This window comes from Topomyia yanbarensis, chromosome 1, assembly GCF_030247195.1.
Source record: "Topomyia yanbarensis strain Yona2022 chromosome 1, ASM3024719v1, whole genome shotgun sequence".
NCBI classification, from domain to species: Eukaryota; Metazoa; Arthropoda; class Insecta; order Diptera; family Culicidae; genus Topomyia; species Topomyia yanbarensis.
The window spans coordinates 145,675,028-145,691,297 of NC_080670.1; the positions used below are offsets into that span (position 1 = coordinate 145,675,028).

At 37.0% G+C, this 16,270-nt stretch overlaps 1 protein-coding gene across 1 annotated transcript in view; it reads right to left on the reverse strand.

Annotated features, from left to right (window-relative positions):
- LOC131676571 (glutathione hydrolase 1 proenzyme-like) overlaps positions 1 to 16,270 on the reverse strand; it is a 74,237-nt gene that overhangs the window by 8,058 nt on the left and 49,909 nt on the right. Inside the window, exons 2-3 of the mRNA XM_058955700.1 lie at positions 1,202 to 1,996; positions 693 to 1,118 (exon numbers count right to left, since the gene is read on the reverse strand). Of these exons, the coding sequence (XP_058811683.1) occupies positions 693 to 1,118; positions 1,202 to 1,996 (1,221 nt within the window). The remainder of the gene's footprint in view (positions 1 to 692; positions 1,119 to 1,201; positions 1,997 to 16,270) is intronic.

Below are 16,270 nucleotides of genomic sequence, written 5' to 3' on the forward strand. Positions count from 1 at the left end.
CTAAAAAGAACCATCGTGGTAATAAATTCATCTATATATTCGTTGCAATATATTGTATCACACGTTCGAGGAATGATTTTACACCTGTTTACCTTTTCGTAAACATATTCTAAAATGTTATAAAATATGAGTACTACCCGCTCGTCGAGGATCGTACGTAGCCCACAGTTTCTCTTCACTATCGCGAATAACAGCTGTGGCAGCAGCAAAGCCAGCGTCGGGAGCTGCTTGTTTCATAACATGGCCACGTGCCAACAGTCCATCGACCACGTTCTGATCGAAGCCTTTCTCATATTCCACCGACATTGGAGCCAGCTGGTGATGAATTCTTGGATCTTTGATGATCGCGTCTAGATCTTCACCAAAGTATAAGTGCCTCAGGATCACAAGAAGTGTTGCAGTGGTAATTCTCGAACCGCCTGCGCTTCCAGCAATTATCCGCACGTCACCATGACGATCAGTTACAATGGTGGGGCACATCGATGATAGTGGTCTCTTGCCAGGCGTTATGTAGTTCGAAGGAGATGCTCTCAAGCCGTATACGTTGATTGTTCCTGGAATCGAGAAGTCGTCCATCTCGTCGTTTAGAATTATACCGGTGGATTCTGACCGGATCATCGCTCCCAAACTGAAAAGTATAATCAAGTTGAGAAATTTGATTTTTTTTTTTGTCAAACTACTCTAAGTCCTACACATAGTTGATCGTGCTGGTAGCAGATACAGCATCTCCATTAGGAGCTAGGACAGATATGTGTGCCGTCCCATGGTCTTCTTCGTTAGAAAACATCGCACCGTAGTGTTCGTAATCTGAGAAAGTCGAATCATCTAAAATACCATCGCGTATAAATGCTGCATAATTTTTGTTCGTTAGCTTGCGCAGTGATTCCTCTATTCCCGGTACAAATGGTGGATCACCGAGTTTAGTCCGCAAACCATATCCATGTTTGAAACTTTCAACTATGCGATGCCATGTGAGAGGATCATTCACGTTTAGATCATCATATCCATCTAGAATGTTCAGCATATAATTTAGAACATGACCACTACCTGGTAGAGGCATTGAATAGACATGATTGTCGTTTTTCAGTTTAGTATATGCTGGTGGTAACCAACGGGGTCTAGAAAAGAAAAGGTCGATAAATAAATTATAGATCAATGCAACTAATTAACTGAGCTATACAAATATTAAACATTCACATACTCATAACTATAAAAGTCTTTTTCAGTTAGAATACTTCCAAATCCCTTGAGATCACGCATTAGTTTCGGTAGAAGTGTACCGTTACTACTGTATAATGCATCGGCACCTTCTCGTGCAATTATTTCAAGGCTATCAGCCAACACCAACCGCTTTATACGGTCGCCTTCACGCCAAGTTTGATTCGTGTCCGGATTTATGAAAACTTCACGCAATGAAGGAATTGCTAAGATTTTCGCTTCACGAGCTTTGATAATACGATCTAAGTAGCCCGTGACAAGATGCCCACTTCTACAGAGATCAATAGTAGGTTGGATCAAAGATTTCCAGTCAAGTTTGCCATACTTTTGATGTACAGCCCAGTAGCCTTTGACTTCTCCAGGTACGGCAACAGCTAAGCCTCCTTCGACGGCTGCATTCGATTTGTTTGCGTACATGTTTTTTGTTGCAGCAGCGGGTGCAACTTCCCGAGCGTCTAACGTTTGAGCGATTCTAGTACTACGATCGTAGAAGGTTAAGAAAAATCCGCCTCCTATTCCAGCACTCTGAGGACAGGTGACACCCTCGCAAAACAAAACTGCGATTGCAGCGTCCGCAGCAGACCCATTTTGACGCAGAATATTTGCTCCAATCTCTGCACATTCTGCACCATTGGATGTCACTGCTCCACCGGTAAGATTCCGCGTCTCGTCATCTTTGCTACCTTTCAAACCAAAATACAGACCTAGTACTATTGCTATCACTACGATCGCGGCTAAGCCTGAAACCAGCAGCAGCTTTCGTTTGTTGATGTTTATTCTGGAAAAGAATTAATAATTAGTTGTTTCAATTCGATTATTTGTTGGAATGGAAAATACTAAATAATACGTACACCACAAAAGCCACACCAGCAATGTCACACCGAACCATGCGTTTCGTGGTCAACAATAGATCGTCTGTATGAAGCGGATGATTGAATGTAGTATTGTGTTGCGTTGTATAGATATTTTAATGCCTCCCATTAGTGTTATGTCACTATACCGAACTACAACATATTGCACTCCATAACAAGACAAATTTTGGTTGGTTGTAATACGAATACGAGTTAGTGTACATACATGTGCGAAAAACCCCTTTGTGCTATACTACAACCACAGAGATCAGATTCGACTTGAATAAATTTACTAGATTTGTTTGTGTAAAAGGTGGATTGAAAACCGATTCAATACCATCTAATAGAGACTATCATTATAATATTGTTTGGTACTTATTCATTTCCGCATAACCTTATCACAATGGAAAATTTATGCACTTCAGGATTTGATTGTTTTCTTACTGAACAGGGAAACTAAATTGCGCATTAACACCAAACTATCACACAAGTGTGATACAAGTGGATATTCACAACGGATAGCTTGGAAGTTTGCGGATCACTTATTCCTTGAATTATAATAAGTAAGTGCACTTACTTTGCACTTTTATCACACTTTTGAGGGATTTCATGAGAAACCAGACGACCGCAAAATATGACCATCGTCGAATCGAACGAAACTTTGTAGTTGTGTTCGGTTTATGACCCTCCATGATTTTTTCTGCCAATTACAATATTTTGATACAAGAACAATTTTTCAAAAGGGCGTAGACGTTTCTACGTGCATTAATTTCAAAAAAAAAAAATTGTTCGATTACTGCATTTTATACAGCAAAACTATCTGAGAACGAGTTACAGGGAATGAATACTTCTATACAAAAAAATATACGCTGTAAAAAATGCTGTGTCATTTTTCACAAAAACAAAGATTTGCGTTAAACATTTAAATTGCAAAAAAAAAATATTTTTCAACGTATTTTCATTTAAATGTTTATATAGGTTTTTCAAGTTTGTTCTAGCTTATATGTCTGTTCTCTGTGGTGAAAGCAACTTCATGGAGAAGCTTTCAATAAAAAAGTTTTCCCAGCAGCAACTTTTGACATATTTTTATAATTCATTCTATTTACAGTCAAATATACAATTTTCTTATTGAATGTGAAAACGTCATTTTAAATCAAAATGCTCATAACAAAACTTTTCTGAAATGTGGTAGTTTTCGAGATATTTTGAATTTTATTTCAACAACACAATTATTTCATTTTATTACGTCCTTTTCACGAGTTATTCGCGTTTCTCCATCGTTGGAGGTTTTTCGAACAACAATAGGTTTTTCGAAAGGCCCATAAAATTTCCTGTAACTTTCCCTTTGATATCAAGCCAATGTTGTGAACCATTTGAAAGCTACATGAAAACAACCAAAATATGATGCAACTATATAGTTTAATCATCTATTACAGTTTTGTTTGGCAAATAGTATGACATTTATACACATGTGTAATGTTATTGTTAGAAAAACTTTTTTGCCAATACGCAATCACATTCAAAATGTTTCTTTTCTCTTTAGGTTTTTGTTGGCAAAATATAAAAATTTAAAAAATGGGTTTTTTACAACTTAAATTTTTACATTTTTTTTTGTTTTTGTGAAAAATGACGCAAATTTTTTTTCAGTGTGCATTTTGATTTGAAATGGGATTAAGAAACATATTCAAAAAGAAAATTGTATTTTTGACTGCAAATAGTAGGAGAACGCGGGGCTATTCGGACCTACCTAAGCAAATCGTCTTTTGTGAAAGAATTTATTGGTTAAAGGTCCTAATTGTTAGTTTGAAACCTCAGCTTCATTTTAGAGCCAAAAAAATTCATTTGCACCCCATCCCCGGGGTAAGTTGGTGGTATGTGTGGGGTAAGATGGCGGAAGGCCAAAAAATAAGCAATCAAATGGAAATTCGATTACATCAGTGTTCCGATTGTCTTTTCAATAAAACTGTTTATTATTCGACACTTTTCATTATATTTCAGTCTCAATACCCCGTCATTTTGACTTTGACGCGTACTCCATATTCAAAAGCCAATTTTTGACATTCTTCAGGCGATTGGCCGAAGTAATTGTCCCCTGCATAGACGAGAGACACAAGAAAAAGTTTCTCTTACTTTGGAGTGAATTCCAGAAATGAAAATATTTGATGACTATTTTTGCACTGTAAATAGTACCGCCAACTTGCCCCGTGTGCGTCACCGCCAACTTACCCCAACCGCACTTTTTATAAAAAAGGATTTAAAAAATTGCTTTTGTGTATGGATAGGTGCAATATTTATACGGATACTGAAAGCTCTTTTCACGCACTATCGAAAAATGTAATCATTCGGGGAATATATTGAAAACCACCTTAAATAACACAAAATACTTAAAATGAAGAAAATTTACAAAGTATGCTCAAAAACACAATATTGTCCACTGCTTCTATAAAACAAAAACACATTTGATTATTCGTTTCATATTACTTGAGATTCACAACGAGAGACAGCGCTTTATGTCTAATAGAAACGGAGAAAAGGGGATTCCGCCAACTTACCCCAACCGCCAACTAGCCCCGGGCTCCCCTATGCGTCTTAAAAATTTCTGTGTTTTCACCCAAACAAAAATTTCATGAAACAGGGCCTTCAATCTTTCCAAAACACTTACCTGTTATTTTTTTCACTTTTATTTGTTACTTTAATCACGGTTTTGCCATCATAGTGATTTTTGTTTTGAGGATGGCGAAACATGAAACACATTGTACCTCCTTTCTAAAAAAACTGCAGAATGAAATTTATCTGTCAAAATTAATGTTTTAGGATGCCGCTTCCACGAATATGTACGACAGTCAACAAGTCTTACGATTCTCTGAGAAATCGAGGGGGTCTGAATTATCCCACGGTCTTAATAGCCGCGAGTTCCCCTATGAATCATAAAAATATGTCGAAATTTGTTGTTAGGGAAACTTTTTTTTGAAAGCTACTCCATGATCCAAATACACCGTAAAAGTTTCTTTCGCGTCTTTAAAACGATAAACATTAGATTGTTGACATTTTATTATGGGGAAACCGGAATTACTTTTGAAAAGGGAATAATTACATTAATTGCTTTTGTTGGAGCAAAATTCCAAATATCCAAACAACTATCGAATTTTGGAAGTTTTTTGTTAAATACATTTTGATTTGAAATGATACTTAGAATCATATTCTGTAATGACATTACGGTTTTGTATGTCAATTAGCATGAAATTTAAAAACATGTATAAAGTTATTACATAATTACACGAAATAATTGTTTTTACTGGAGCGAAATTCCAAATATCTCGACAACTATCGTATTTTCGAAGGTTTTTGTTAAATGCATTTTGATTTAAAATAATAATAACATTCTGTAATAAAATTACAGCTTTGTGAAATTTAAAAATATGTATAAAGTTATCGTTAGAAAAACTTGGAGTTTTTTAGTGTCTATATTTTTCGTGCAGAAGCATTCATTCCCTGTAACTTGTTAATAATAATTGATAATTTTGTCGTATAAAATACGGTAATCGAACTTTTTTTTTCGAAAATGCTATATGTAGAAACTTTCACGCCCTTTTGAAAAATTTGCTCCTGAGTCAAAATAATCTTATTGACTGTGGAAAATGTTTAGTCTTCCATGCCGGTGGAACATGTAAAGTTTCATCCGAATCTAAGATGACCAGTAACGATTTTAAAGATTTTCGGAAGGATCCTCGTGGGATTCTTCAGAGATTATTGAGACTTTTCTAATGTATCGAATTGTTAACATTGAAATTGGATTGTTGGTATATAATCGTCGTTTTCGATAGCGATTCATTCTTGAAAAGGATTGCTATTGGGGATTGGCAATTGTTCCTTCACGGAGCTGTTTTAACGACGAAATGAAACAAGTTGTTGAGGCCAGACACAGAGAAATTATATCACTCTACTGCTCAATACCTTACTAATGGAACCAATCGATCTCTAGTATCTTCTATAAAATCCAACTCTCGTTTTTCATTTAGCCTCAAATGATGTGCAAGAGTTATATATATACTAAGAAAATTGTTCTAGAAAAAAAGTGATTGGTAATATAATCGAAAAAGAGAAAGAGAAAAAAAATGTGAAAGTGGAAACGGTATGCATGTTTCCTTACAATCTATAATCATCACTTTCATTATTACAAGAACGATATCAAGGCGTGTATTGCAGCTCATAGATAAATGAAATGCTGAGTTTCATCGTCGCAAAATGCTTGGGGTGGAAGTTTTCCGTGACTTAACTTTTTGTCTGTTCCGACAACATAAGTCATTAAATTGACTTTACGCTTGTCCGGATATGCCGCAGACTCAGGTAATTCGCATTTAATGCCAAACGATCCTGACTCCTGCGTTGCAGAAGACAAAGAGTAGCCGGGAAGCTTTAAGCTTGTTCATTGATCCTACTCCACGCTTTTCTAAACTTTCTTACTTCAAATCCTTGCTCTTCCTTGAGTATTATGGCTCTAATATTTGAAAAAATACTTCACCTTCCAGTCCCTTGCTAATTATATGTCGTTACAACCAGGGCCGGCGGAAAGCGTGAGTAGTATGTGTAGAACTACTCACTCAAAAATAACCGAGTGGGTAATTACCCACTCGAAATTATGAAACATTTCAAAGGGAAAAAAATCATTACTAAATTACCCCTTACCCTATGCTTTCTATCCACTCGGGTATAAAGTGTTTCGCCGCCCCTGGTTACAACATAAAAAAATTTGATTTGAACTATTTTGTCCATGGGGGCACAATACTAAAGGAATTCGCGTTTCAAAATTTCGTTACATTGGTATCGTGGTCAACCGACTTGGTCGTCAAATAGACGCTGCAAAAGTCCAATAATGGAAACCACTACACGTGTTCTCAATCAAAAAAAACGGTCATGACTTATGTTCCGTAATATAAAGAAGTTCTGTTTACTGAGATCGTACAAAATCGTTAACTTACAAAAACCTGTTTGAATCTGATCTAGGTGCTTAATCCGCAGTGCTAGAAGCTGTTTAATTTTTAACTTCTTTTAAAACAGGTTATGATGTTTTTGAAAACAAACAATTTTTAAGTTTGCATGGATCAGTTCCACGTATCCTAAATTTACAATATTTATTCTGATTGTGTAGTGTAATCAAAGCAAAGTAAACACAAATACAATATAGAGCTATAGGAACCGCACGTTTTGTTAAATAAATTCAAACTGTATTTTCAACGAAGCTCTAGGATTCTTGGATAAAAGTTACTCTGAATTAATAATAGCTTGTGTTGTGTTGAGATTATGTTTGGCGTATGGCGACACCGTAATTAGATATAATGAAAAAAAAAAACGATAAACGATTGATTGATATTATTGAATGGCTTATGTATATTGAATTGAGCATGTATTTATAATCTACGTTGAATAAATAACACGACTCTACAGATGGACGACGGTCGGTCAGTAGGCCTATAGTATTACAACTAGATGCATATAACGACAACGTCATTACGCATTCGTACTTACAAACCGATCGGTAGTTGAAAATTCCGCAAATTCTTCACAGGTTGGAATCTTTAATTGCATTTTAACGACAAATAGGTCTCACGTTTCGAGCAAGCACCATTTCAAAACAGAACACTTTTCGCGTTTACCTGCTAATTAGTATCCCGAAGAAGAAACTACGCTCAAACCTTGTTGTAGTGGCATTGAAAATTATATGGCTTGTATGCAATGTAATCTAATCATATTGCATATTTAATGTTCCATCTTGCACAGCATTCACTAGCAAAACGCTTCACTTGAAAACGCTGCTTCGTCATCACTACGCCGTCACTTTCGCAAGGCTTATCACAACTCACTGCCGTTTTTTCACTTATTTCCACTATAACTAGGTAAAAATAGGATAAAACGAGACAAGAACAAGTTTCTAACCTCTGTTGCTCATGCAGATCAATACTGAACTTGGTCATCGTCGCGTGATGCGGTTTTGCAGCTGATTTCTAAACTCTGGGTATCACTACAGATCGGAGTCTGATTTCATCGCAAGTGATGCGCAAACGAAACAAAAATGAACAGAACCGACTCAAACCGCGATAGGTACTGAGAAACTTGTTCGAACTGACCGGCTTGTTATAAACGGTTGTTCGATAAGTTTGTTTAGTGCGCTGCGTCCGGAGAAAGAGAGAAAGAGCGTAATTTCCGGAGAGACTTCGATGAAATAAGCAAGGAACCCCCTAACTAGATGAGGCTTCCAGCATGTTTGTTACCGAGATGACACGTACTTTGCCGGTAGAATTAGTCAATCAACTAGCCGAACGGCGTCATCGCTAGGAGCAGCGATTCTCTTACTGTTTTGGTTGGTGTGTGCACGAAAAAATTGATGCATTCAATTTATGGAATGAAGTGTTGGGAGAGATGGATTTCTACAGCGGCTCAATTTCTTAGGACTTTTTTAGAAATTATGATGACACTCTCTGTAATTCGTAGAAGCTTGTAGCACTTTGCTTGAGTTCGTGGGGATTCTTTGATATTCATGTGAGACTTTCTTTAAGCTTGTCGAAAGTTTTTTTTGTTATAGTTGTTTTAACTTTAGGGTCATTCGCCTCTTTTTCGTGTTAGGAAAATCTCTAACCCTATGTGTGGGTTTGGGGATCGAACCTAGGTGAGCTGCGCACAAGTCAATCTATTTACTAACACGCTATGCCCGCCCCCTAATTTCCAAGAAGATTGCAGAACGTATCGTAAGTGGTTATATCCACTTAATTGGGTCGAAAAATTCGAACAAAATTTGCGTTTTGTAATGTCCCTCAAGAATGTTTCTTTAACATTTCAAAAGAATCTAACTCTAAGAACTGAAGTTACAGCATTAAATAGCCGAAGGTGTCCTGAGTGACTGTTCAGTTTTCGTGCGATAGGGGTTTCTCCAAAAGACAAAACGCGCATATATTTGGAATGTATACCGAATGTTCGTTTATTCCGGAAGTCACGTTCGTCAGAATGTAGTGCAGTTTGACATATCACAGCAGTGCGCACTGTGGCTTTCTAATAAGCCGCATTGTGTACATAGAATATAAGCAGTTTTAGCTAATGTCGAAAATAGAGAAATATGAATAAAGACCAAAAAAATAGTCGTACTATCAGAGCAAAAAGAAAAATGCGGAAAACAGGACCGAAGGAACAGAAACAATATTTTAATCCGAAGACAAGAGATTGACCAGAAAAAGTTTTAGTGCGTCGCGTGTCGATTGCTGAATAGCTCGTGCACGAGGATACTAAAGAGGGAAGAATGGCATCTCAACAACATTAAATTGACATGCTTGACGCTACCGGGGCAAAAAATTTAGAATGGTCCCGGAATAGATGACTCTATGTACGTAAAATAAAACATTTTAACATTGCACAATATTGACTTGAAACTTCAAACACATCTACCTCAAAATCTGCTTTTTTTCAAAATGGATTAGCGGTGACGACGATGTCTCGGCAATAACTAAACCGATCGATTTGAAACGTTTTCATTCACCCTTTCGTTTCTTAATGCAATAGATTCGTCGTGAACGAAGTAATTTGTATTTTTAAGTAATTTCTATTTTTAGCACGATGACGTCCCCGGAATAACACACGATCATCACATTGGTGACAGTGATTGCCATTAGCTCTCAAACGAGCTCACTCACAACTGCCGAACGCTACAAATCACGATTGATTTACTTATTTTCCCCGCTAGATACCAAGATCCATCTGTTTTTCTGTTGTTGTGCCTTTCTCATTTTTCCAAACCACGATTACATGGTTGGTTATGTTTAATATAATGGAGGAAATGTCTATTACATACTCAGTACGATATGAACATTTGTACATACAATGGATAGATTGTAACGAACTTGAGAATGTATCGACGTTGAAACACTTGAAACAAGCGGCGGATCCAGAAGGAGGGTTCGCGGGGTCCGGATCCGACCAAAAATTTTCAACCTGTTAAGAAATTTTAAACCAGTTTCAATTTTGAAGTTGTTTCAAACTCAAAATCATTTGATACCAATTTTTTCAGACCCACCAAAAAACTTTATTCGGGGGCGGGATACTTGATGAGAGAAGGGGGGTTTAGGGAAGAGTGATGTGTGATGTGTGGGAAGGGGGTGGTAACTCTCCACCGCATATCCCTAACTACGCCCCTGTTAAAATACCGAAAACCCATAACCTAAAAAAATTAGGTTGACGATGTTCAGAGTGATTGCATAAGGCATAACCTTTCTATATGAGAAGAGCAAAAATGTGAATTTGCTATGTGTCCTCAACCCGTAACTCCGGAACCGGAAATGAATGTTTAATTCGAACGGCGGATTCGCTTCTATCATATGTCTCATAAATCGACAATCTCCTTTAGTTCTGTTTTCCACTGAGGTCCGATGGGTAATGAACTAAAAATAACTGGTCAGGGAAATTAAATAGATCAAAAATCTCGCTTTAGAGGTAAGTGGTACGATCACTGCTATCAATGCGATAATCGTGTGTTCTTCCTGGGACGTTGTCATAGTCCAGGGATCAAGGATGCAAAATGCCTACCTTTTCTGCGGCTGTAATTTTTCGGCCTACATTCTCATTTCTCTTTCGACGCTGCTGTCTTTCGCTATTGCAGGACGCCCAGCGCTATGCGGTAGTCTGTAAGCAAAGCAGTAACATGACAAAAATACCGCCCCAGTAGTCTTTCCTTATTTTACACTTTTTAATATTCTTAATCTAATCAATATTTTCAATCACAAACGACGTCAATGAATGCTGTTCGTTTACGCCACGACTGGCATCAACGCTTTCGTGTGCGGGCCTCTTTTTTTGACTACGCAGAGAAAAGTGTATAAAGCGAGAGAACAAACATTACTACGCCACACTCTCGCCGAGCAGTAGGAGTACAGCAGCAAAACAAAAATGTAGGGTAAAAGGGTATAATACGCCCCACCGGGGCAAAATGCCCCTCTTCGATTCCCAGGATTCCTGAATTATCTAAAAAGTAAAAATAACTGATAACAGTATCGTTTCATGAAATCAACGTACTAATTTAGTTTGGTATTTTTAATATGTTGCAAAACAACAATATGCACAAAAGATTCAAAAGAGCTACTTTGATGTAAGCTCCCACTTTTTCCAATAGCATTACAACCAATTAGAAGCAGTCAGATTCGATAGAACTATTTCAAGTAGGTTACTTGCATATTATAGTTACTAACTTAGTTTTAGCTTGGCTTAAAACAATGTGTGTGTAGAATTATTCATGTATTCACAACAGCTCATCACCGGGTTGCAGGTTCGAATCCTGCCTCTGGGGTAATTACCATTCCGATCTGTTTTCTTTATTGGAGACCACAAAAAAAAAAGTTTTAAATTAGGTATTGGCACATAGGGATGATCCATAAATGACGTAGCATTTTTTGAGTGATTTTTAACACCCCCTCCCCCATCGTAGCATTTCGCCACAAAATTCCATATACCCCCCCTGATAATTACGTAGCTTGACGGTAACCCTCACCCCCCTCGTTGTCCCCGTGAAAAATTTAAAAAAAATCAAAAACGATGTTAGTTAGATGAAACTGGTAAGATTGTCGTGACATCAGGTCAACCCCTATTCCCCTTTAAAAAAGCTACGTAGCATGACATGACCCCCTACCCCCCCCCTGTCGTCACACATCATCACAAAATACAAAACTCCCCCCTCCCCCATATAATGCTACGTCATTTATGGATGGTCCCTTACGTTAAAAGTCAACAAATGAATTAATGATGTACTGATTAACTAACATTTAATTTATTTGTTTATTTATTTATTAGAAGGAAAAGATTGACATAGCTTTTTTAAATAAACACAAAACAGAATGCAACTGCATAACCTTACACTATTTCTAATTATAGCAACATTGTAATGTACTGAAACAAATCCCAAATGATTGGCCCAGATACGTCTCACTCTCCCTTGTCCTACGATCGTCTTACCCATGTCGGTGTTCATTTTTCCTATGCCATCTTTCCCGACAAAATTTTCTGCCCCTTTTTCACACCCTTGTCAAACTCTTTTTGTTTTATGATGTTTCTCATTGGCATTTATCTTCGGGTTAATTTCGTCCATACTTTCTTGCGGTGAGTAGCAACAAAGCTGAGAAACGGGCAATGCGATAAAAAATGGTTAGTATTTTAAAAGAATCCATAAAAACAGTTGACATCATCAGTTCATATATTAGAATCACACGAATTGAACTGAAAGGCAACTCACCGCATTATCAATATACCTCCATAAAATACAAACCGCAACTTGTTGGGTTTGTGGGAGGTAGTACACGCATATGCAGCTCATGAATACTGTTTTACGATTTAGCTATGTAGTCATTAGAGTGGCTCGACATCTTACATTTTTCAGCACAGCACTTTTTTAGTTCTTTTTGTGGTCCCAAAGGCATGTGCAAAATTTGGGAGCGATCGGTTGCTTCCCGCCCAGTCAAAAAGGGCAAGTTGCTGGCTAACGGGGGGCTATTTGACAACTCGGATGCGCTAATTGCCCTTGAATTTGCCAGGAAATTGCTGGTAATTAGGGGGCTATTTCAAATGCAACATTTGGGCGATTTGCCGCCGTCATTTTTTGCCGCCCAATCTGCCCTTAAATCGCCCACGGAACGCGCCATTTAATCGCCCTTAATTGCCCGATATGAAAATTACAAATAATTCTTATTTTCGGATTCATTATCTACTCACATATACTTACCAGTATACTAGGTAATCACCACCAATTTATAGGTAGAATCAAAGGTGAAATCGGTATTGCACACCAAAACTTATCACACTCTGACGTTCATTAAGACTTTAGGTCAGAGATCTTGTTCTACTATACTTACACACGATTCCACAATTTCCCACATTCGTTGGCTAAATGAAGTGCACTAGACAAACAAAATGCAAGCAAGAACACGCCAATTGTTTAAAATAAACTATTTTAAGCTTAAGCCAAACATGAACCGCCATGTTTGAAAAACACAAAAACAACCAAGTCCTTTTCAGCCGCCAGAAAATTTGTCTAAGTGTTGAAATCGCCTTTAAATCGCAGTCGCAAATTGCATTTGTTCCGAGGGGCAATTAGCACAGGCGAGTTGAGTTAAACGTCAAACTGTTTAAATCGTCTGACCATGTTCGTCCGCATTTTTTTTGACAGGGATTGCACACCAAAACTTATCACAATCTGACTTATGGTCAGAGATCTTGTTCTACTATACTTACACACGATTCCACAATTTCCCACATTCGTTGGCTAAATGAAGTACACTAGACAAACAAAGTACAAGTGAGAACACGCCAATTGTTCAAAAAACCATTTTAAGCTTATAAGCCAAACATGAACCGCCATGTTAGAAAAACGCGAAAAACAACCAAGTCCATTTCAGCCGCCAGAAAATTTGTCTAAGTATTGAAATTGCCTTTAAATCGCATTCGCAAATTGCATTTGTTGCTAGGGGCAATTAGCACAGGCGAGTTGAGTCAAACGTCAAACTTTTTAAATCGCTTGACCATGTTCGTCCGCATTTTTTTTGACAGGGCGGGCTTGCGCAGTGCGTTAAAAGTTTGCAGGGGATTTTATATGGGGAAATCATTTATTTTGCATTTACGTTAATAAAGATCTCAATTTCACTCAATATGAAAAACCAGCTTTATAAAACTATATTTCAAACCTTTGGTAACAATTTTGTCGAAGACGATAACTAGCTACAAGTTTTCAAAAAATAGTTATAACGATTTTAAAACTTATGGTTCAATCCAAATGCAGAAATTCATTACTTCTTCCACACTGTCAGTACACCACCGACACCCATACTTTAAAACTTTAATAAATGAGAATATAGTCTTCGCAAAGACTTGATACCTTCGAATAAAATGTTCAAAATGAATTGCTGAATAACATAGACGTAGTCAAAAAATTGAAAAAAGAGAGTATGTGTCAGTCATTGATATCAAGATATGACTATAATTTGGTTTTGTTTACACAACCGTCCGGAAGTCGCGCAGTGCACTGGGTCCACAACGTTGTCAACTCCAAGGGAAAACAGCTTAGAGCTGTTGGCGGTTGCCTAAATGTAGATAATAGTGTAACTGCCGGAGGGATGTACATGATTCTATACATAGTAGTTTTTTGTTGTAACAACCAAACAAGATATTGCCATTTTTAAAACAATATGTCGTTTTGAATAAAAGCTCTAGGAATTTGTTACCAAAATTGTTCTCCACAAAGGAAAAATATAGCATTAATTTGCTTGAGCTTGAGCTTATGCGACCACCGCTGGCTGCTACTCCGTTATCAATCTGGACTAGCTGAAGTTGCACAGGGAATAAAAAGAATAAGTAGCTGTTCTAGAAATAAGAATTTCCGTTATAAATTCTAGAAATAAGAATTTCTGTTATAGGCATAAGAATTTTCGTTATGAATTCACCGGCTGCTGAACCATAATTTTGCAATAGTTTGTATGGGACCTGGTTTTCTTGAGTTTATCTTTGTGTCGGATTCTGATGAGACGAAATCGAAACGCAAATATTATAACTAATGGTGGTACCAGTTTGTATGAGGGTTTACTACTGTATGACCGTCCTTCTCAACCAGTAACTTGGGAATCGGATGTCGGATCAGAATTGAATTCAATAGCAACCTATAACTTTCATTTGAAACTACGATTATTTATCGTACCGGAACTAGCATTATGTGCCATTTTAGCTGAAAAGAAGTATGAATTAAAAACATTGTGCGAATGCTGCTATTAGAATATGGACGTCCTTATCATTAAATAATATTTAGGGGAGTCTGGGGCTGGATGGCGGAATCTCTTCTTTTTCCTTTTGTATTAGACATATGGTGTTATCTCTACGCACCAAAAAAATATTGTATCGTTGACGTAATTGAAAACATGACACAATTTACCAAACCGTAATTCACGAAATGACGAAACATTACCGTGTTCCGTTTAATTTTACATGAAACATATACTTTACATGCGCAATGACATAAAATTAAGCTTACTGCCATTCAGAACAAACGCCATATGAAGAGTAATATTACATGATTTACGAAATTCAATGTCATGTAAAATTAAAATCAAACGTAAAACTAAGTCATTTTTGATGCTCGTATATGTCAAGGTCGGGAGACGTAAATTTACACTATTTTTTCTAGGTGTGTAGTTCTGTACTTCAAGTACTGCGTAATACATTCTCCAATGTGTTTATGTTGCATTACATTCTGTTTCATAGACGTTGTAAGCGATATTGAGTTTTCAAGCGGAATAGGGTAAAGAGCCAATTTTAACCCTATTCGGGAGGGCGCATTACTATTACTCGGACTACAATTGATGGAATGGGTATAATGAAACCAATATAAGGGACCATTCATAAATTACGTAACGCAAAAATTGCTCAAAATTGACTCCCCCCTCCCCCCATGTAACAAATTGTCACAAAATTCTCCATCCCCCCTCCCCTATTACGTAACAAATTCCTAGAAAAATAGAAAAATTCTGAGATGCACCCAACAGTTTACTCTTTTATGCAACGTATGCCCCTTTACACGATCTACCTAAATTAAAAAGATAAAAAAGAATAAGTGAAATCAACCCCAGCAGGCCCTAGACTCCCATCCGTTAAATTAGAGGTCCAGAATTAAGCAAACAAAGCAAAATACTCCTTGCCATTTAGGAAATTTGCGGATGGAGTCTAAAATATAAGAAACCATCTATATTCACTAATGTTGAAATAGGGTGGGTGCTCATATAGTTGAGGTGTACAAATAGTTGCAGTAGTGGGTTATACGCCTAACTAAGGTACCAACCATCAACAAATATTTTTTGATCGATTCATCGCACTGAAATTATGCGACAATAAAACTGTTATCCTTGAAATTTGCTCAAATAACTATTAAAAAAAAAATTTCTTTGAATTTTGAGCTCCCTTGCACCTATAGTCGATATAGTGTACCTATAGTTGCAAGTCCATAAGATATCAATGGGATTTGCAACAATAGGAACCGAAATTAGCGATTGCACCACTATTGGTACATGTGTTCCTATAGTGGTACAAGCGGTTTTGAATACATAAATTGGTTATTAAACCATATTTATATGTTTCCTATGAAGTAGGGATTGAAAGCTTTCGTTTAATGTATTAACATTGTCCATAGATCT